General features: G+C 44.4%; 1 protein-coding gene across 3 annotated transcripts in view; it reads left to right on the forward strand.

Moving 5' to 3' along the window:
- LOC138246638 (uncharacterized) overlaps positions 1–23,843 on the forward strand; it is a 403,830-nt gene that overhangs the window by 345,362 nt on the left and 34,625 nt on the right. For all 3 annotated transcript variants that reach the window (XM_069201360.1, XM_069201371.1, XM_069201379.1), the window contains exons 11-12: positions 8,278–8,387; positions 8,599–8,679. In XM_069201360.1, the coding sequence (XP_069057461.1) occupies positions 8,278–8,387; positions 8,599–8,647 (159 nt within the window). In that variant the 3' untranslated portion in view covers positions 8,648–8,679. The remainder of the gene's footprint in view (positions 1–8,277; positions 8,388–8,598; positions 8,680–23,843) is intronic.

The following is a 23,843-nucleotide window of genomic DNA, read 5'->3' on the forward strand; positions in this document are numbered from 1 at the left end:
GCTTTTCCTCAGATTATTACTTGCAAGAATTCATCAGGGTTCCTCGGCGCTTCTCTCTTCGACTTCTGCCAAGGATCGACCGCTGACTGCTCCAGGACGCCTGCAAAACTGCAACAAAGTAGCCAGAGGACTACCAGCGACATTGTAGTGCCTAACCCTGCCGGCTTTTCCAACTGTTTCCTGGTGGTGCATGCTCTGGGGGCTGCCTGGGTTCACCCTGCACTGGAAGCCAGGAAGAAATCTCCTGTGGGTCGATGGAATCTTCCCCCTGCTCCAGCAGGCACCAAACTTCAGCGTCACCGGTACAGGTGGTGGACCCAAGTGACCCACACTGTCCAGTGGTCCAACTGTCCAAATTTGGAGGAGGTAAGTCCTTGCCTCCCCTCTCCAGACAGTAATCCTGTGCACCGAGTGATATGCAGCTACAAGGGCTTCTCTGCACATTTCCAAGAAATCCTGCTTGCACAGCCGAGCCTAGGTCCCCAGCACTCCGTCCTGCGATGCTCGGCTCCCTGAGTTGATCTCCGGTGTCGTGGGACCTCTCTTTGCAGTGTTGAGACGACCGCCATGTTCAGTCTTCTTGAACCCATGTTCAAGGACTTCTGCGGATGCTTCCTTCTTGTCCGGGTGCTCTCTACGTTGCTGAGGGCCCCCTCTGTCTCGTCTCCCATGTGGCAACATCCTGGTCCTTCCTGGGCCCGGGCAGCACCCTTTTTCTCCAACTGCGACTCTTGCAGCTAGCAAGGCTTGTTTGCAGTATTTTGCCAAGGAAACATCTCTGCATCCTCCAGCACGCCGTGGGACATCTTCTGCACAAAGAAAAACTTCCTACTTCCTTTGTTGTTGCAAAACCTGCAGCTTCTTCCAACCAGAGGCAGCCATTTTGCACCTTCATCTGGGGTTTAGTGGGCTCCTGCCCCCCTGGACACTTTAGTGACTCTTGGACTTGGTCCCCTTCCTTTGCAGGTCTTCAGGTCTAGGAATCTGTCTTCAGTGCTTTGCAGACTGTTGTGGTCCTTGCAAAATCCTTTATCACGACTTTAGTGTGTGTCTGGGGAAATAGTAGTACTTTACTCCTACTTTCCAGGGTCTTTGGGTGTGGTATCTTTTACACCCTTAGTGTTTTCTTACACTCCCAGCGACCCTCTACACACTACACTAGCCTAGGGGTCCATTCGTGATTCGCATTCCAATTTCTTAGTATATGGTTTGTGTTGCCCCTAGGCCTATTGCATCCTATTGTCTTCTACAGTGTTTGCACTATTTTCTGACTGTTTTACTTACCTGATTTGGTTTGTTGTGTATATTTTGTGTATGTTACTTACCTCCTAAGGGAGTATATCCTCTGAGATATTTTTGGCACATTGTCACAAAAATAAAGTACTTTTATTTTAAGTAACTCTGAGTATTGTCTTTCTATATGATATAAGTGGTATTGCATGAGCTTTGCATGTCTCCTAGTTCAGCCTTGGCTGCTCTGCTATAGCTACCTCTATCAGCCTAAGCTGCTAGAACACTACTACTCTACTAATAAAGGATAACTGGACCTGGTACAAGGTGTAAGTACCATTGGTACCCACTACAAGCAAGGCCAGCCTCCTACACCCGTTTTCTACCAGGGGAGGGTGCCGACCGTCCCTCTCCCCCAGGAGCACCACATGGCCCCCGTTGAGCGCACAGGAGCCCCCCATGCTCTTCTAGGCACTGGGAGTGCCTCTTCATCAGGAAACCATGTACTTAGTAGGGATATAGTGGCTAAGTGTGCCAAGTATGGACCTTGGGGAATTCACATGTTTTACCTGCTTTCCTGCCCTTACATGTATGTGCTGATGTTCCTTCTATGGGCACGACATGCTGATATGTATTATTATGACTTGTGATATGTTCTCTAATGTTCCTTTTATGGGTATTTACGAGGTATTCATGACAAGTGCATAGAATTCTTACTGTAATTCCTGACTACTGCTTATGTTGCAGAATCCGGAGTACTTACATGTTCTAATGTGACTGCGTATTCTTGCAGAGTATTAGTAACTTGTGTAACGTTCTGACAACTGCTAAGGTAGCAGGGTATTACTTATGTGTAATGTTGGTCTAATTATGTTTTGTGCAATACAGTTTATTTTTACATAGCTTAATGTTGTGTTTACTTTGTGGAGTACATTTTGCGTCACGTGTGTTTTGTGTGTTTTGCAAACGCTTTACACATTGCCTCTGGGATATGCCTGACTGCTCGTGCCAGGCTACCAAGGTGGTAAGCAGGGGTTATCTTGGACGTGTAACTCCCTTGCCCTGACTAGAGTGGGTAGGTTCTGCCTGGCTTAGGTGCATACCCTAGCCAACCAGAAACCCCATTTCTGACAATAGATCATTCTCTTCCAGATAAGATGACAACTGTAAATTAATCAGTTTTTGAAATGTTTTGGCCATAAATGGGAGTAAGGAAATAGGATAATATTTTGCTCTTAACTAGAGGATATGTCAGTGTTTTTCAGTATGAAGCTAACACATGCATGCTTCCACGAATATGTACTGCCACATTGTAAAGCGATATTAAAAAAGATCAATTAGCCGGGACCTGATTAGTGATGAGTTCGATGTGAAAATATAACAAGTGCTCTTGTTATAGAGCCTGAATTGATAGCATTCACAGTTTCCTCTGCTGTAGATGTGATCAAGGCTTCATATGAGGCAGGAATATACCTGATGCTGAGAGGGGCTTTTCCACTTCCAAGAGAAGAGAATCAGTTGTGGGGCAAAATTGGAATAAATATAATTAATTTGTTTTTCTTTAAAATATGAAGATAGCTGGGACAAACGTGACAGGAGTGAACAGCCCACACACAGAAGGGCAGTCGAGTTCCTTTTAAAGATAGAAAACATTTCACTGGTGGAATTCTCAGTTCTCTGAGAATAGTGATTACAGCAAGCTAGGCAGAGCACTTTATGATAGCCATTAAAGCTGAGTTAGTAAATTGGTTTGTCTGTTTGAATGACTCGCCATTCAAGATGTTGGCATTCATATTTATGCATTTTTAATTCAGGAATGTACCATTTATTGTTTCTCTATTCCGTTTGCTTGTCTGCAGTGGCGCTGGTATGTCAACAACCTTCACCATGGTTCCACGAAACTTAGTAACAGCCACATTGATGCTGTTATTATTATTTATTTTGGGCATTTGAACATTTTCTTATAAATTATTTCGATTGATTCTCTTCCATGTTCTACATTTGGGATCCATGACCTACAAGGGTATCGATGGGCTAGATTTAAATATAGACGAAAACCTTTTTGTGCTGATAAGTCCATAGGAGGGGCACCAGCGAATTTCTCTAAATTGATTTTCATATTAGCAAATAGTAGTGCAAGATTGTGGCAAGATACGTTTGTGGTACCCATTACTATTTGTAGTGAATTAATGGCAGCCATGTCATCCCTAAGTTTTGTGTTTGTGGGCTCATCTGATCTTCAAAGTGGAAATTGAAGTCTCTAGCACAAGAAAATGGTCAAAGGGATAGCATATGGAACCAGTATTTCCACTAAATGAGCACTAAAATATTCCTGGTTTTAGGTCTAATAATAAAACCATAAATAATAGAGCTCCTTCTTCTGTAGTGGATGTGTGTAAAGAAATCCGAAAGCAGGGACAATCAATTTAACAGGAATCTACTAGCATATAACTGAGTTTTGATTTAAAAAAAAAAGTATAGCAACACACCCACCAATCTCATCCTCCCGGTCTACTTTTATTATTTACATTAAAGTGTACAAATTATCCAATAAGAAATACTTCCAGAAACAGGGAAATAATCAATGAGTGACTCCAGTGTTTTTTTTAATACGGATCCTGTGTGGCAGCGAGGATAACAATTTGCTCCTAAAACCTGTTCGCAAGGGACTACATATACAAGTAAGAAATGTAGGAACTATTACTCTGTACAGTTTAGAACCTCAGGAACATCTGGCAAGTGACAAGCAAGCCACAGCCACTAACAATACACTCTGAAACTGTTCTCTGATGCGGAAGTGCACTCTAGTAAAACTGTGCTCTGCTTTGCTGTTGTATATCATGAAATAACCCTTTCTTGGGGCGAATTCTATTTGGTGCCCACTATCAATGTGGTTTCATTGAAATGCGTTTCTAAAAGAATGGTGTTCTTTTCAGTTATTGTGTAGCTACCAGACCATATCTGAGGTCTTAGCTGGGAGTCTTTTGTTTTCTTGGAAGTATGTTGCACATTTATAAAACCTGGATCACAAGAACATGAAGACAAGGGGCTGTATTGTTTATACAGCTCACTTTTTCACTCTGCGGAACAAGCTTAACTGGACGTGCCGGACACAGTCTGGAACAGTATGCTCTGCTACAGTGGAGGCGCTGTGCATAGTGCAGGCGTCAACACGCCCCTGTTCTGGGAGTAGCACAATATTGAAAGGTGGACCAGCAATTTGAAGCTGACGATCTGCCTTTCACTACAGGCAGGGTACAGAAGTGGCTAAATGTTTAAAGAGAGGTAAGGGTTGTTCCCCCAATGTGGGTACAGTGGGTGACTGTACCCAGCTGCAGGGAATACCTGGGGGGGTCCCTGGTACCCTCTCTCCCCTCTTCATAAGCAAAGGGTTGTCTTCTTCAGGAGCACTGATTGTGGACCAATCTTTTTTATAAGAATCTTTGTTTCATAGCAGCACAGTAACCACCACATCCAGCTTTTGCTGGATGACACCAAGAGACAAGAAAACATCATTACAGATTCGCTATCAATCCCATCACCACCCTGCCGAAGAATTTGTGGGCCAGTTTTATGTGGAGCACAATAAGTGCATACCCCAATGATTTCTTCGTGCTTATGCTCACAAATATAATGTATGAACACACTGACACCCCGGAAGGAACAACTCAGTTATGCATTTTACTTTGATTTCCTCAGTAAATCTAGTGATAGGTGTCTCAGATAGGTGTCTCAGCATGTTACTACGCATTCTCTTCATTGAAAGGCCAATCAAGTAAAACAAAACATTCTAATGTCAGCGGCACTCATTGCCTGTTGTAGAAAAGTGCACGATACATTCATTAGATGCTTTTATCTTCTATATTTAAAAAGTTCAGAAGGGGCTTTAGTAAAGCACATACATGTATATGTCCTGTGTGCCTCCACTTAAGCCCAGGTGTGGGCTCATGGAAGCCTCTCTTCCCTCTTTCCCATCGACGGAGAACTCGCCGAGGTGCCGTTTGTCCCCTTTAATATTTGCCCTTACAATCGAGCCGCTGGTCGAGTGGATTAGGTGGTACACCATTTGGGATCCTGTGACAGGAACGTTTTGAGGGCTGTGTCTTGCTGTATGTGGACAACATGCTTCTCTTCATACATTGATCAGACTGAACTGAACCAAGTCTAATGCTGATTCTACTTATGTACAGGAAAACTTCAGGGTTACTAGGAAAATTCAATGTGTGGCCCAGCATGAAAAGAAGAGGGACCTCATCTCCCCTAATGGCACTCAAAGCTGTGTATTGCATGTGACCGTATTAAATGCTTAGATGCTCATTGATTCTGAGGTATGATGGGACTTAAACAGAACTCCATTTGCAGACTGGGTGCAGAGAGAAATGCGGGCATTGGGCGCACTTTCACACTCCATGATGACCTGAACAGTTCTATTTAAGATGATTTCACTCCGTAGACTGCTATGCACGCTACAAAACTATCACTATAAGTTCCCACCCGTATTCTTGTCCAGATTACAGGCCCACATCCAAATTTTTGTTGTGGCAAATATTCGTCAGTACTACTGGGCAGCCCAGCTAATCGATAGTCATGATTGACTTTTTGGAGTCAGGTATGAAACTGCCAGTAGAGTTGAAATCAATCTCATTGTGGACCCAGAGGACCTGGGACTTATCAATAGCTTGACGGTTCCTCATGCGCATCTCTTGGTCTCTAGATGTTCATTGGAGTGTTGGCGCTAGACTATGAAGCAGGTAAAAGAAGAGGATAAGCTCACACAGGAGACCTCAATTTGGCAGGGAATATGACTCACCCACACAGCAAGAGTTGAGGGGTTCCAACTATTGGATTTAATTAGAATTGCTTGATTGTGAGGCAGGGAAGGGAGATATGAAATCATTCGAGAAATTAAAGGAGGAACTTTTCATAGGACTCAATTTTACCATTATTTACAACTAAGACATGTATCCGCAGCTCAAAAAGTGGAACTAGCCGCCTAACCTGACTTTAATCCACTGGAGTCCAAACTACTGATGGATCGTTGGGCAGAAAGGGGGCTCTCGAGTCTATAGCACCCTTGTGCTGAACATCTTTGACCCCATACCCGATCTTAGGATTTGAAGGGTGCTCAACTTGGGAACCTTGAAGAGGAGGAGTGGTCTGAGGCCAAGCTGGCCTCTGACACCCTGGAAAAATCCTCATGCTTACACCTGATTCAATTTAAATATTTCCATATGGTTTATTATACTCTGGAGAGGGTATGTACGGAGAGAGTAAATACCTTAGATCCCAGATATGAGCTTTAATTGCAGATGGATGCATGAGCCACAGTCACATGTTCAGGGAAACAATTCAGTCTGAAAAAAAACAAATACTTGGACTACATGGAATCAGTGCATGTCCAGGTTAGGACTCGCGTTCAGATCCAGAAAATGATAAGCTGTGTACGTCAGGCCACTAAACTCTAAATTCTCAGAAACAGATGGCGAACCTTCTGGTCAAGATACTTTTATATCAAAATGAAGATTAACATTCCCTGTTGTGCTAATGTTCTAGTCTATCCTCTGAAGCTCTTCCTAATACTAAACCTGGGTTAAAAAATGAGCCATCGTATTCAGGAGTGATGTGTTTCTCCTATACATCATAGAAAGTGCACACCTACAACACAATTCACTTTTATTGCTGAAATGAGAACCAAAACAGTGGGAACAAATTTCAAGAAAATAAAATAGATCTGAGTAAAAAATCTTACTTAACTGCCCCTTTTTCCTAATGAATTAAAACAAAGAGCATTATAACCTGGGGGTGGGATGACATTCAGACTAGTGAGATACCCTGGAGGGAATCATGAATGGTAATATTTGCTTTTATAATAATGCTAATATTGTCAGTGCATCATTTCATAATCAATCCTGTAAATATACTGTGTCCTTAAGAGGTGTTTGGTTTTTAAGTTCATACTAGCTGATACGTTGGCCCCAATACTGTATGGTCTTTTTATTAAAAACATTTAAAATTCCTTGAGGAACTTAAACGTAGTCTTTTGGAACTTATATCCCAGATTTTCAAAAAGTTTGAACATTATCAATAAAATGTTTCTTTGCTGACTCAAACAGGTTCCTATAGGTGTAACAATTATATCCTTTGAGAGGACTTGCATTTCTCGAAGGACCTTAGGCAAAAGATATTTATATATATATATATATATATATATATATATCAGAGTCCACATGATCCCAATCATATAGCGAGCTGTGCACCTGTCACACCAGGCAATTCGGATGGAGGTTGTGGCCCAGGAGGCCGAAGGCCGTAGACTGCTTTGGATGCTTCTGTTGACTAACACTTCCAAACCAAAACAGATACTTGCTGGTAGCCCTGGCGGCACGGAGGAACGGGATGATTGTTAGAAAGAACTGTACCTGGTCCTTCTGTAAACTGTCTCATGATAGGTCTCTCAGGACATTCTTTTGAATGACCACCATGTGGCCAGACTTCCTTGAGGGCACATTTCAGAACCTATTCATTAAAGTTATGGTTGGAGCTTTACCTGTCTTATGCCATTAATGTGGTTGCTGCAACATACCAGGAATTAGAGTCTACTCATCATTGCATGTGGCTAAAAATAGCACATTAACCTTTAATATTGTAGGTCACTTGCTACAAAAAAAAGTCTGAACCACATGGAATAAATTGAATTCCCAACTATGGAGTTCCACCTTTTCCTTTAGGCAATTGTTGGCAAATCAGTATAACCTTTGAATAGCCAATTAGGAAAAATTCTGCTTGAACTACAATTATTTAATGAACGTGGTATTCTGTGATACATGGGGCGTATGATCAGCATTTTACATTTCCCCATTACTATTCAGTCAAAGAAATACACATTTCAAATGAAATTTGCAAATATTTCAAAACTTTGTTTTCAATTGTAAATAACACAGAATGGGAGTCAAAACATGGTAGCTTTGAAAAGTGTCATTTTTGTGAAAAGCTTTGATAACAAAAGTTCTTTTGTAAACAAAACTATTCTCTGTTCTGTTTGATCAGAGAGCGAGGAGGCCGGTTACAGCAAGTGAGCCATCTGAAGACACCATCTCATCTGAAGGAGAGCTCACAGGAATGTTACTTCAACAGATCAAGGAACGAGAAGTTCACAGGTACCTTGCACTGTTAAGGAGAGCAGAGACACAGGGCAGTTGAAAGACAGCAACTACATCAGCCTCGGGAATCCCAAGACTGCAGGAAAACCGAAGCCCTGTATTATTGTTTTCAACAGTGTCAGAGTTTGTAGATATTTTAATGTTAAGTGTAATATGTTTCATTTTCTATGTATATTTAAATAGCACCGTTTTCTTGCCTTATTTTCAGAAAAGAAGTGTGGAAACATACATTGAAGGAACGCCCTAGCAGTGAATGATGCAGATGCGTTGAAGTTTGGAAGTTGGATGGGTAAGATTCATGCATATCTTTTTTTATTACATGTGGAAGCAATATTACCCAGCTATCACATTAACTGAATTGTTTTTAATGGTGTTATTGATTTTGTATTAGAATCGTCACATCTTGTAATGCAGTAGTAGCGTTGTTTATGCTTGATACAAAGTACACCATGGCACATGATAACGTCCAACAACGCAAGTTATCAGATGACTAAGTCTATAGTGACAGCAAAGTAAAATGAACGTGGTAGGCAAGTCGCCTTTACTATCCAATCAACTGATATGACATCCGGATGTTCTGTAAACTATGAATGTTGTCTGTGAAGGTAAGACATGGAATGATGAGGGGTGTGAAGGGGTCACACGATACGCCTGCAGGCACTATCAAAAGGGTAGAAGAAAAGACACTAGAGCAGCAATGATATTGGCAGCTGACTTAGGAAGTGTGAAAAACCACACATTTCTGAGATGTCTTGAAACGGTGAGTTTTATATTTGCCATCTAGTAAGGGAAGGGGCACAGGATAGTATTAGCAAATAGCTGTTCCAGATGAGCTGCCCTGTGCAAGAAAAGGCCTGAGCGGGAATCTTGCTATTGTGACTATGGCACATATGCACAGACGGGTTTGCTAGTCGGGATTGGCTCAAAGCATGAGTTCAGAGGCTGGATAGATGACATGGACCAGCGATTGACGTCCAAGGACGAGAGAAGGCACAAGCAAATGGAAAGCATAAGACATTCATTCAGTAAAATGGCCACTTGAAAGAGCAGACTGTTCAAAGTTAATTCTAAAATGGGTCAACTGTGGGCGACACATTTCGTAGGTAGCACAGAATTCCAGGCATAAGTTCCTGAATACCTGGTATGTAATGTTCAGCAGTGTTTTGGGGATTTCGGCTGTGATTTTGCCTTTTACTTTACTTTTCTCGCGATTTTAGGAAGATGCATGAAAACGTGAAGAATTAGCGAACCTCAGCTCTAGACATAGTGTGCTACCTACTGAAATTTCAAAACGGCACCATTCACAGATCACTAGACAGCAGTCATTCCCGTTTCTGTGTGAAGTGTGTGGCCGGCATAAACAACAGGCCTGTTGGAATGGCTTTGAATTACATAGGCTCAAATATAATGTCCATAAAGACCACCAGGCCTATTTTACGAATTATTTTCCATGTCTGCCAAATTCTCCTTAGTCTTCTGTCTTTTCTCTAAAGCAGTAATTAGCCTCGTTTGACGATCTTGACTTCCGTTCATAATTGTGACCCCATCACTTCCCTTCCTACCCATTGGGGCACACATGTGCCTTAGACTCCCTCTTGTTTTGCTGCATAGCTCTGCCGCAGTTCATAGTTCCCTACCCCTTCTTCCAGAGGCGTATATTCCAGTAAAATATCTATCTATATAGCCCACGTGTAGAGTGCTCCCTGCTGTCCAAGGGCTGCTTCAGAGCGCAGAGTAATACAAACATTGGCTTTTAAAGGTAAACTTGGGGAGTCGGAAGTGAGGATGTACCAAAGCATAACACAGGTTTAGCACTCAAAGAACTTCAGGAAAACTCTCAGGGGGGAGATATAATCGTGTTAGTTATGCTTATATTTATTGATGTGCCTATAGTTTCTATCATGTTTTGTTTGTCTTCCTTCATTCCCTGTTCTTCTCTCGTGCCTGTCTCCCAGCGTGTTTATCATGCTTTTTGCTCTCATGTCTGCCCTTATGTATTCTGTATTTTCAGTGAAGAAGACTTTCTTTTCAAATCTGTTACCGTTTACTTTTGTCTGTGTGGCTAACAGCTGGGGGCTGATATTATGCACATCTACTATTTTGGCTTTCTAGCTGTTTTCCCCATTTTGGGGACAACTTTATCACCACCCCCAGTGCTCGTACGCTAGTCTGCTATGCTGTTTTCTAAGACCCCTATTCCTCTTCTCAGGTTCTTGTTACACCATTTGGTTTGGTGGTCTCACCACTAGTTGGCAGGCCCCCAGGCAAGTGTGTTTGCCACCAATGGATATCAGTTTGGAAGGTGGAGCCTGTTTTGGGTCTGTATTCACGGGCAGTTGTTGCATTCTTCTATTCTGACTCATCGTTTGCCCTGTAGTACAGCCTGCCCTAGTGCTCAGTTTCTCCAGCCTTCATTACTACAGCATCCATTTAGAGCATCCTCATTCCTCACTCCTTATCCTTACTTCTCATCCTTATTTCTTATCCATCACCCGTACTTCTCTACCATCATTCCTACTTCTCATCCCTACTTTTCATCCAATATTCCCACTTCCCATCCCAGCTTCTTACCTATCCTCCCTGCTCATCGCTCATCCTTGCTTCTTATCTCTACTTCTTGTCTTCCCTACTTCTCAACCCTAATTCCTAATTCTCATTCATCATCTCTACTTTTCAACCCAACTTCTCATCCACCATCCCTGCTTCTCATCCCTGCTTCTCATCCACCATCCCTGCTTCTCATTCATCATCCCTGCTTCTCATTCATCATCCCTGCTTCTCATTTATCATCCCTGCTTTCCATTCATAATCCCTGTATCTCATTCATCATCCCTACTTCTCATCCCTCATTCCTACTTCATCCCTCATCCCCACTTTTCAACCCTACTTCTCATCCATCAACCCTCCATCTCATCCTTGCTTCCCAACCCTAATTCTCATCCATCATCCCTACTTCTCATCACTGCTTCTTATCCCTACTTCATTTATCATCCCTACTTCTCATCCTTACTTCTCTTCAATAATTCCTATTTCTCATTCCTCACCACTGCTTCTCACCCCTCCTTCTCATCCACCTTCCCTACTTCTCACCCATCATTCTTACTTCTAATCCCTACTTCTCATCCATCACCCTATTTCTCTCCTCTAATTCTCATCCATCATTTCTACTTCTTTTCCATCATCCCTACTTCTCACCCTTCATCCCTACTTCTCACCCATCATCCCTACTTCCCACCCATCATCCCTACTTCCTACCCATCATCCCTACTTCCCAGCCATCATCCCCACTTTTCTTCCAGTATCCTAGCTGTTCATCCCTCGTCCATGCTTTTCATCCCTACTGCTCATCTATCATCCCAACTTCTCATCGTCACTACTTATCCATCATTCATATTTCTCATCTCTTTACGTCTTATCCATTATCCCGATTTCTCATCCATCATCCCTACTTCTTTTCAATCATACCTATTTCTCATCCCAGCTTCTCATCCCTACTTCTCATCCTCACCCCACCTACTCATCCCTGCAACTCAACCATCACCCCTACTTCTCATCCCAGCTTCTCTTCCATCATCCTTAATTCTCATCCATAATCCATACTTCTTCCATCATTCCTACTTCTCATCCATCCTACGTCATCCTTAATTCTTATTCCTACCTTTCATGAATCATCCATCACCCTTCTCATCCATATCCCTATGTCTCATTCCTGTCTCATACCTCATCCATCATCCCTACTTCTCATTCATCATTTCTCAGTCAAACCACCACACTTTCAATTTCATGAAAAACACCTTCACATTGATTGGTTGACAACAACCAGAGTTGACAGAGGGCTGCATTTTATTGGTCTAGCCCCTGAAGATACAGCCTTTTCATTGCACACTGTGCAGTCTGCTTCCAGTGAATCCAAGGCTGTATAGCATTTCATTTAATGTAAGTGTTTTCCATTTACACATTCCTCTGCAGATGGCTCTGATGGTTTGGGGAAGGCAAGGTGCCTCCCATACAGCATCCATTTTAGGAAATCACCTCTACTTCTCATCTATTACCCCTACTTCTTATCCACCATCCCTACTTCCCATCAGTCATTGCTAATCTTCATCCATCACCTTTACTTCTCATCCCTACTTTTTCATCCATCACCCCTACTTCTCAACCATCATCATTTCTTCTCATCCATCACCCATGCTTCTCATCCCTACTTCTCGCATATCATCATTCCTTCTCATTCCTCATCCCTCGGTCATACCAAAACACTTTCAATGTTGTAATACAAGCCTTCATACTGATTGGTTCGCAATAGCTAATCAGAGTTAAGAAAGAGGCCTGCATTCTATTAGTATAGCCACTGAGAAAATGGCCTTCGTATTGCACATGCTGGTTCAGAACAGAGAGGACCAAATACATCTGGTGTTTTCTTCCAGTGATTTCATGGCTGTACAACATTTCATATTTTTAAGTAAGTGTTTGGCCTATGTGGAAAGCTCTGATGATTTGAGGAAGACAATGTGCTTCCCACCTGGGCCATAAATCCGCACATGGACAGAGGGCTATACAGTTCATCAAACCTTTTCTGGTTTCAGTTTCATACCCAACAGCTCTGTCCAAGCTTTACTCTTCTTGGTTTCTTACACAACTGAAACCTAGCCCCTGAAGTTTGCAAACTGTAAGGAAAAAATACAACTCTCAGAGTTAAAGGCAACCTCTGACCGAAACATTTTCTTTATTACAAATAAAAATAAAGCCTGAAAAGACTTTCTGATGAACTGTATTACCCTGGCTCCAAGAGTTGATTTTAAACATTTTCTTGGTAAAATGTTAAACAGAAACCAGACAAAGTTTCTGATGACTATGTACCCCTGTCTCCAAGTCTTGACTTGTGACCCCAGCTGCAGACCCTTATCTTTCCCAAACTATCAAAGCTTTGTAAATAGAAAGCCTTTGTAAATAGAAAACCAATTAAATCAATGTACAGCCTTGGATTCACTGGAAGCAAACTACACAGTGCAAAATGAGAAGGGTGTTTTTACAGTGGCTAGATCAATAGAATGCAGAAGTCTCTCTTTACTCTGATTGGCTGTTGCCAACCAATCAGTGTGAAGGTGCCTTTCACAACATTGAAAGTATGTTGATATGACTGAAGGATGGGTTGAGAAATAAAGATGATGGATGATTCATGAGAAGTAGGGATAAGAAATAGGGATGATAGATGAGAAGTAGGAATGTGAAGTATGGATGATGGATGAGAAGTAAGAAAGATGGCTGAGAAGTAGGCATGAGAGTTGAGAATGATGGATGAAAAGTAGGGATGAGAGTTAGGGATGATGGATGAGTAGTCAGGATGATTGGTGTGTGAGAAATAAAGATAACGGATGATGTATGAGAAGTAATGATGGATGAGAAATAGGGATGATGTATGATGGATTAAAAGTATGGATGATGGATGAGAAATATGGATTATGGGTGAGAAGTAGGGATGAGAAGTAAGGATGATGGGTGAAGAGAAGAATGATAGATGAGATGTAGGGATGGTGGATAAGAAGTAGAGAAGAGAAGCAGGGAGGAGGAATAGGGATGATGGAAGAGAAGTAGGGATGATGGATGAAAATTAGGGATGATAAGTAGGGATGAGGAGTGCGGAATGAGGATGTCCTAAAATAAATGCTGTACATTTCCTACATCAGCCCTGCCAAGTGCCATGCATCATGAGTCAGATCTTTGCAAATCATTAGCCTTTCTTGCACTCCCAGTGTTCTGGGAGACCCTGATGTGCAGCACTTAGCAATGATCACAACTATTCTGTTGCCAGACACTTCCATGAACTGCATGGGGGAGATGAAAGGCTGCTGAAATTTGTGGTGATTGATCATGTGAGGAGAGATATACGAGGAGGAGACGGAGAACTGAGAATGAGAATGTTGGAGTCAAGATATATTACTGATTTCGAAACTCTTATTCCTAGAGGATTGAATTCAAGTGAGGAATTAGCAGTGCATTTAGGGCAGTAGTTTTAGGCACTTTATGATAGGATATGCATGAGTCACCTTAATCAGTATAGCCATTTGGTGTTATCTGTACTTTATGGTAGTATTTGGGGGTGTTATGGATTTTAGTGATTTCTTCATCCTTCGCTTTAGCGCATACAATTTTACATTTGTTTGTATGTTATGTTTATGTAAGACCTTTTTATGAGCAGCGGGTTTATAACTCAAATATTTCTTGTCCCTGGTGCATAGATGGGACCACTGATAGGCATGAGAGCGACAGGATTCTGTGATTTATTAGAACTTTTATTTTGATGTCATGAATGCTGATTTTTGATCTTTAGCGTACAGGTATGCATTAAGGAGAGTATATGTACACATTGAGATTGTTGGCTGTATTGATGTCATCACCAGCCCACTGGGGCAGGATTTTGCTATTACATTTGTTCACACTTGGATTGCAACAATTATATTTGCTTATGTAATGTTTTTGGCATTATTTTAACAATTATATCTTATATATATTATGAATATGTATACCCATCTTGGTATCATACTTCTCAAGTGCTACACTATGATTTTGGTGAGCCCTTCACTACCCAATGATTCGGTGATGTTATTTATGCTCCAATATGGATGTTAAAGTAGTTTCAATCTTCACCACTGGTTATAGGATGGTCCATCATTATGTTGGCTGTATAGATATTTTCATCAGCCCACTGGGGTAGTTTTCTGCTATTACTGTTGCTTACAGTTAGATTAATGAAATGTCTTTGTTATTACTTCATCTATTATATTTTATGTATATTATGAATATGTAAAGTCATCTCAGTATCATTATCTCTCAAGTGTTGCACTAGGAATAAGGTGAGTCCAAATTTATCCATCGATTTGGTGATGTTAGCAATGTTCCAATATGGATGCCACAGTAGGTCCTATTTTCACCACTGTTTTTAGGAGGGTCCGCCATTTATGTTATCAACAAGGCTTTATATGTGTATTGGTTGGTTGTATGTGTTACCATGAAAAAGGCTACGGCTGAAACACGTTGGTGTGGATGCCATAATCTATTTTTATATATTAAACTATATTTGCAGTGCCACAGAGTCCTGACTCTTCTTGACATCAAAGGGTTCATTTTGGATGTTGAGGGTTAATGGAACTCTTACCGGACCGCTCATCGGCAGCCTCTGTACTCCAGTGTTGTTGCAAGGATTATTTATATATATATATATATATATATATATATATATATATATATATATATATATATCAGTGTTAGAAATGGGCCTTGAACCACAAGTATATGTCAACCTCCCTTTTATAGTCTTTCACTAGGTCTTTTGGAATGTGCACCCTTCTCTCAGGCTACACTGTGATATTGCTGCCACCATCCCTACTGGACTGGCTCCTCTGGTCCAGCTCCCTCAAGCTGAGCTTATGAGCCAGCAGTAACGTGTTATCTTCAATGACCAGTTTCCTCTCTTCCATCTCTCCTTGCATCCTAAACTTCTCCAACTCTAACTGGTGAGACCTCTCTGCCTGTCTGTCCTGCAACTCTTCAGATGTCAGACCCTTGGATGACACACTGCTACCTGCCCTAGAGACCCTCCCCCCAGGCATAACAGGTCTACCCACCATTCCATAGTGTATACTCTGCACTTCCTCCTCCTTGTCCTCTGTGTGCCTCCCAGCTTCCTTGGCTGTCACTCAGGCCCTCAGTGCCTTTTGCAGCTCTTCCTTTCTGGTGGACCTCTTAATGTGACAGGCAAGATCCTTACAGAACTGTTTCAATTCAGCAACTGTATAACTTTCCAGTTTCCCTAATTCAAAAACAGCTCCAGATGGTGCATTTCCATGTTGAGACATGATGGAAAACAAGTACAAAGTTCCAAGGCAGAAAAAGACTTCACAGTGAGAAGTTCAAGAGTAATAAAAAAAATCACCAAAAAATATATAAGTAGGAAAAAGTCCAAAAAGAGCAAAAACAAGCTGTATGTGGTCACATAATGGTCTGCACTGGAAACAGTAGCGTACACTTAATCACTGTATGTCAAGTACGAATACAAGTTCAAATCCTCACAGTTGATCACCAATGCTTGAAATGGGGTCTTTGGTTGGCAGTCAGGTTACCCCCTGTCCAAGCTAGGACCCTCACTCTAGTCAGGGTAAAGGAGAATCACACTCCGTTAACCCCCGCTCGCCCCCTTGGTAGCTTGGCACAGGCAGGTAGGTTTAACTTCATAGACAATGTATAACGTATTTGTACCAACACACACAGTAACACAGTGAAAACACTACAAAATGGACACCACACCAGTTTAGAAAAATAGGTAATATTTATCTAAATCAAACAAGACCAAAATGACAAAGGTCCAACATACACAAGTTAAAATATGAATTTTCAAAAGCATAAGAGTTTACTCCATAGAAATCAATGCAAACAATGATTTTGCACAAAGTATCTGGTTAGCGTCAAAAGTAAACCGGCATGGGCGAGCATGCGTTGGAAAAGGGTAGAGATGCGTCAATTCCTTACCCGCAAGTAAGGCCTTGCGTTGTTTCCTTCTCTGGTTGGGTCGGCGATGCGTAGTTTTTGTCCCTTGCAAGAAAGCGATGCGTTGATTTCCGTACGGGGCACCACAGGTCTGCGCAGAGTCGGGTTGACGTTGATGCCCATGGACGATGTGTGGAAAATCCGGTTGCATGGTGTTAGAAAACTGCACTGCATGGGGTTTGCGTCGTTATCAGCATCCACAAGTGGGTGTTGCACGTCGTTTCTCCATCTGCAATGGGTTGATCTCCCAGCCGCCATGCAGATGGAGCGCCGATTTCAGCCGCGATTCCGGTGGCGCGTCGTTTATCAGCCGCATTGCAGATGGTGCATCGAAGATTTCCCCGCCAGGCGTTCTGTGCATAGATTTTCAGTTCTTGTCTGCCAACTTCACCTTTCAAGAGCCCAGGGACTAGATAGGGCACCACTTGACAGTGTAGGAGTCTCAGCAGAGAGTCCAGGTGCTGGCAGGGGAAGTCTTCGATGGCCCTGAGACTTCAACAACAGGGGGCAAGCTCAGTTCAAACCCTTGGAGATTCTTCTCAAGCAGGAATGCACAACACATTTCAGTCTTTGTCCCCTTTCACAGGCAGAAGCAGCAACTGCAGGATAGCCCAACAAAGCACAGTCACAGGCAGGAGCAGCACTTCTCCTCAGCTCTTCAGCTCTTCTCCTTGGCAGAGGTTCCTGTTGAATCCAGAAGTGATGTAATTTTCAGGGGTTTTGGGTCCAATACTTATACCCCTTTCTGCCTTTGAAGTAGCCTTTTTCAAAGGAAAGTCTGTTGTTCACAAGATCCTTCCTTGCCCAGGCCAGGCCCCAGACACACACCAGGGGGTTGGAGACTGCATTGAGAAAGGGCAGGTACAGCCCATTCAGGTGTAAGTGATCACTCCTCCCTCCAATCTAGCACAGATGGCTCATCAGGATATGCAGGCTATACCCCAGCTCCCTTTGTGTCACTGTCTAGAGGGGATTCACAAACAGCACAACTATCAGTATGATCCAGACAGGGAATCCACAAACAGGCAGAGTCACAGACTGGTTTAAAAAAGAAAATGCCTACTTTCTAAAAGTGGCATTTTCAAACAGACAATCTGAAAAACCAACTTCACTAAAAGATGTATTTTTAAATTGTGAGCTCAAAGACCCCAAACTCCACATTTCGAACTGCTCTCAAAGGGAATCCACACTTCAATAATATTTAAAGGTAGCCCCCATGTTAACCTATGAGAGAGATAGGCCTTGCAACAGTGAAAAACAAATTTGGCAGTATTTCACTGCTAGGGCATGTAAAACACATCAGTACATGTCCCACCTTTAACATACACCACACCCTGCCCATGGGGCTACCTAGGGTCTACCTTAGGGTGCCTTACATGTATAATAAGGGAAGGTTTAGGCCTGACACGTGGGTACACTTGCAAAGTCGAATTGTCAGTTTAAAACTGCACACACAGACACTGCAGTGGCAGGTCTGAGCCATGTTTACAGGGCTACTAATGTGGGTGGCACAACTAATGCTGCAGGCCCACTAGTAGCATTTGATGTACAGGCCCTGGGCACCTCTAGTGCACTTTACTAGGGGCTTACCGGTAAATCACATATGCCAATCATGGATAAGCAAATTACACATACATTTTACATAGGAGCACTTGCACTTTAGTAAACATCAAAAGAGAGGGTGAACAGTGAGTAATAGGCGCTTCCCACTCTAACTCTATAATATTATACTTCACAATATCGCACGGTGCAAATGACTGGGGTCAAACCCTCTACATCCCCTAAAAAGACAACATTATGTTATCTAAATTGAAAATAGATACACTTGCACACGTGATAGTAATGCAAAAAACCCTTCTAGTTTCAATGATGTATTCAGATCGTATTACACATCTAGTATCAACAGAAACAAAACTCAAAATAATACAATGCAATCTTCAATCAAACTCAAATGTAGGTTCCACAAAATTCGGTCCAAAATATTTATATCTTCTCCACAGTCCAAAAATAATATCCACAAGTTCAAACACCGAAGCCGAATAAGACGGCAAAACTGCAGCGTACTCGCTCGCATCAACATAATTATTAGGGATACAAAGAAGATTATAATAACAATTGGAGCTACAAAAAAAGGGTAAAAAAGAAAATATAGACGTATTAGGATATAAGAAATAAACAAAACAGCTATAAAGGATACTATGGAGTATATGCAACAATCAAGTTTACTGTGAAGGAGGTCCTGATGAAATCCAGGGGTACTCCCCGGATGAAACACGTGTTGACAAAGGGACAAAGGAGGAAGTTGCTGGATTGAATTGGTAACTCTGGAACTAATCATATAGGATACACAATTTGACAAAGGGACAAAGAAGGAAGTTGCTGGACCGAATTGGTAACTGGAACTAATCGTATAGGATACACAATTTGGACTTGTGGATATTATTTTTGGACTGTGGAGAAGATATAAATATTTTGGACCGAATTTTGTGGAACCTATATTTGAGTTTGATTGAAGATTGCATTGTATTATTTTGAGTTTTGTTTCTGTTGATACTAGATGTGTAATACGATCTGAATTCATCATTGAAACTAGAAGGGTTTTTTGCATTACTAGCACTTGCACTTTAGCACTGGTTAGCGGTGGTAAAGTGCCCAGAGTATCAAAAACAGAGTCCAGCACACATCAACAACCTGGGAAGTAGAGGAAAAAAAAGTTAGGGGAGACCACGCCAAGGATGCCAAGTGTAACAGTAACAACATTAAAGTTTTGAACTATAAAAGCACTAACTATAACTTTCACCCCCACCATACACTGCTTATAACCTCACATATGACATCACGCATTCCATGTTCCATGACATCTTCCAATGAGTGGCTAGGTTTGTTTCATAGTTTACATAGTAGCAGATATCTACCATATTGCTTTTCTGCCTAATTTTGTACAGCCTGTGTCCAGCTAATTGGTACAAGTGTTTGCAAAACACATGCACTTCTAATGCACCGTAGGTGTGTAAAGGTATTGAACACGTTATAAACATTTGTTTTGAAGAGAAACTATGGCACTCATTATGACAATGGCGGTAGATGATAAAGTGGCGGTAATACCGCCAACAGGCCGGCAGTAATAAATATGAAATTATGACCACAGCAGAAATCGCTGAGACAGACAGCCACTTTAACACACCGACCGCCAGGGTGAAACCAACAGGCACCAAGGCAGTAACCGCCTACGGCCAGGTGGAAGACAATGTTCCGCCCACAGTAATATGACACACCCTTTTCCGGGGCTGTACGACATCAAAAGCCTGGCGGAAACAGAACACAGAAGGGAAACGACTAACCTCTGGAGACTCGGGGAAGAGCACGCCGCCATGGAACCTGAGTTGCATGTCTTCCCCATGCTCTTCTACCTTCTGCTCCATTACGAACACCAATGCCTGCGAAGACGACCACGGTGAGTACTGCCGCCTAGCACACAGGAGAGAGGGGGAGGAAAAAGAGAGTGACACACACACGCAACACTCCCACCCCATATACATAACCAGATGCTGTAACGTTACATATACACCCTGTACCCCTGAGGTATAATGCAAGGACAAAGGGAATTGATTAAAGTGAGTGTAATAAGATAAAATACTATAAATATGTGCATCAAATTGAAAAAGTATATCCATATTTATAAATGTTGGGACACTGCCCAGTCCTCAATGTCCGTGGGCCACAGGGCCACATCACATAGTCCAAGACCCCACCTTACTCCTGCAACAACACGGAGAAAACACTGCAGGGGCCTCAGGTCGAAAATAGACAGGCACCTCAGGGGGATGGGGAATGGGGAGGGGCACCTCAGCCGGAAGATGGTACAATGCCACTGGTCCTGAAGGGGGCAATATGCCCTGTGCTCTGTCCTGGGAAGTGTAAGGCCACAGTCTCTCAAGTGGGTGACTTGCCCACTGGCTCTGGAGGGAGCAACATGCCCTGTGCTCTGTCCTGGGTAGTGCAAGGCTACAGTCTCTCAAGTGGGTGACTTGCCCACATGCTTTGGAGGGGGCAACATGCCCTGTGGGTGGTTCTTGGGAGTGCAATGCCACAGTCTCTCAAGTGGGTGACTTCTTCCACTGGTTCTGGAGGGGGCATTGTACCCAGTGAGCTTCATCCTGGGGAGGATGTGGTGAGTGGATGGCTTCTCCAGTAGTTCTGGAGGGGCATTGTGCCCTGTGATGCAGATCTTGCGGAGTGCAAGGCCACAGTCTCTCAAGTGGGTGACTTCTTCCACTGGTTCTGGAGGGGGCATTGTGCCCTGTGATGCAGATCCTGGGGAGTGCAAAGTCACAGTCTCTCAGCTGGGTGTCAGACCCACAGGATTTGATGGGGCCAGGCTGCACAACAGCCCATGGATGCAGCACTACACACTGACTGCCAGCGGTGACGGCTCCTCAGTTGTGGCAGTGGTGCTGCTGCTGGTGGAGCTTGCAGTGGTGGGGGGAGGCTCCAGCCCATCCCCTGCAGCTCTGGACGGCTGCCCACGGGGGCTGCTGCTGCTGGTGGCGGTGCTGGCAGTGGTGGGGGGAGGCTCCAGCCCATCCCCTGCAGCCTCGGACAGCTGCCCACTGGGGCTGCTGCTGCTGGTGGTGATGGTGGTGGTGGCGGTGCTGGCAGTGGTGGGGGGAGGCTCCAGCCCTTCACCTGCAGCCTCGGACGGCTGAACCACCATGGTTGGTGGTGGGGGCTCTGACTGAGTCCCAGCACCAGGCCTCTTGTCCTTTCTGCCTGCTGGTGCAGGCCCCTTGCCCTTCCTGCCAGCAGCAGGGGATGGCTCCTTGCTCCTTTTGGCAGCAGCTGGGGGTGCCTCCTTGACCTTCGTTTTACCAGCTAGAGGTGCCTCCTTGACCTTCCTTTTACCAGCTGGGGGTGCCTCCTTGACCTTCCTTGCAGCACTTGCTGCAGGCACCCTTTCAGTGTGGCTGCCTGGTGCCTGAGATCCTCTCCCACCTGGAGTAGCTATGGACACTACTGTGCCCGTGGACTTGGTGGCTGAGGTTCTTACCTGGGTTTTGACTGCCATGGCCTGACGTGAGGGATGGGGGTGGAGGGGTAGGGAAGAGGTCAATGGTGGAGAGGAAAAGCTTCTTAGGGACATTGGGGCAGGAAGAGGGAGATGGTTTGGGAGTGGAGGAAGAGGGAGTGGTTGTAGGAGGTGTCTGTCTGCTGTGTTTGGGTGCAGGTGCATGGGCTGGATGCTGTTGTGAGGTGGATGGCTGTTGGGTGTCTGAGTGCTTGCGTTTGTGTACCTTGGGAGGGGGGCACAGACACAGTCAGAGAGGACACAGGGGACGTGTGCATGGAAATGGGGGTGGTGACTGCCAGTGAGGGGCGTGTGCTGTTAGGTGTGCTGGTGATAGGGGTAGTGGATGAGGATGTAGTGCATGCAGGTGTGAGTGGAGACGAAATTGGGAGGGAGGTGGACGAGGAGGAGGAGGGGGCCACAGTGGAGGCAGTGGATGTTGGTATGTCTGATTCAGGATGGTGTTTGTGTGAGTGCCTGTGGGATGAAGTGTGGTGATTGTGTTTGCCATGTCCACTCTTGTGTGTTGTCCTGGGTGCATGCTCATCTGACTGTGTGCTTGGGATAGGTTGGAGTTAAGTGGAATGGGATTGGGTAGAGGAAGTTGGATGGGGGAGGTTAGAAACAGGGACAATGGCTGCCATCAGAGAGGAGGGCAGAGCCTGGATTGATCTATGTTGGGCCGCCATGCCAGTGTGAATGCCCTCCAGGAATGCATTTGTCTGTTGCATTTGGGCTGCCAGCCCCTGGATGGCATTCACAATGGTTGACTGCCCAACAGAGATGGATCGCAGGAGGCCAATAGCCTCCTCACTCAGGGCAGCAGGGCTAACTGGGGCAGGGCCTGAGGTGCCTGGGGGAAGGAGATGCCCACCCTCCTAGGTGAGTGGGCACGGGAAACTCGCTGAGGGGCTGCTGGGAGGGCGGTGCTGGTACGGGGGTGGCGGCTTTACCTGTAGCTGGGGTGTGCACAAAGGTGTCCGCCACTACCAGGGAGCTTCCACTGGAGGAGGAATCTGTGTCCGAACTGTCCCCTCCTGTCCCCGCCATGGTGCTTCCCTCGCCCTCCGTCTCACTGGTGCCCTCACCATCGGTGGATTCGGCATCCTGGGTCCTGTGGGATGCAGCTCCCTCAGTCGCCGGTGCCTCTGCTCCTCCGCCAGATGATGCTAATGCACATAAGGACAGGGTGACAAAACGGAAAGGGGGGGAGACACAAAGGGTACACTTGGTCAATGGCGCCAACAACACCACCGTTGGCGTACACGACACACTCACACACAGGGAACAGCCCTACGCACTATGAAATTCACTACCAGTCACAATGCTAGTCACCAGCCCATGGATAGGGACACCTAACGCCTATTGCAGCATACCTGAGATGCACAGACCCCTGCCCAGTAGTGGATGCCTACTAGCTTTGTTTGAATACTTTCACATCAGAACCCTGCCCAACATGGGACCAACCCTGCAATACCAGGCCTGGCCTAGGGGTACCCACAGGGACCACCCCCCCACCAGGATCCCACCCCACCATGTGCAAGTTGTATATTGGGGCACTGTACTCACCCACTTGTGGCTGCTGTGATGCCCCTAAGCGCCCATCCAGCTCCGGATAGGCCACCGCCAGTATGCAGGCCATCAGGGGGGTCAGGGTTAGACGGGCACCCCTTCCTCGTTGGGATTCCATCCTCAGCTGGGCCTTTGCGGTTTTCTGTGCCCAGCGTCTCAGGTCCTCCCACCGTTTGCGACAGTGGGTCCTCCGCCTGCCGTAGACCCCCAGGATCCACACGTCCTTGGCGATGGCATGCCATATACCCTTTTTTTGATGGGCGCTGACCTGC

The sequence above is a fragment of the Pleurodeles waltl genome, chromosome 1_2, assembly GCF_031143425.1.
Source record: "Pleurodeles waltl isolate 20211129_DDA chromosome 1_2, aPleWal1.hap1.20221129, whole genome shotgun sequence".
In the NCBI taxonomy this organism is placed as follows: Eukaryota; Metazoa; Chordata; class Amphibia; order Caudata; family Salamandridae; genus Pleurodeles; species Pleurodeles waltl.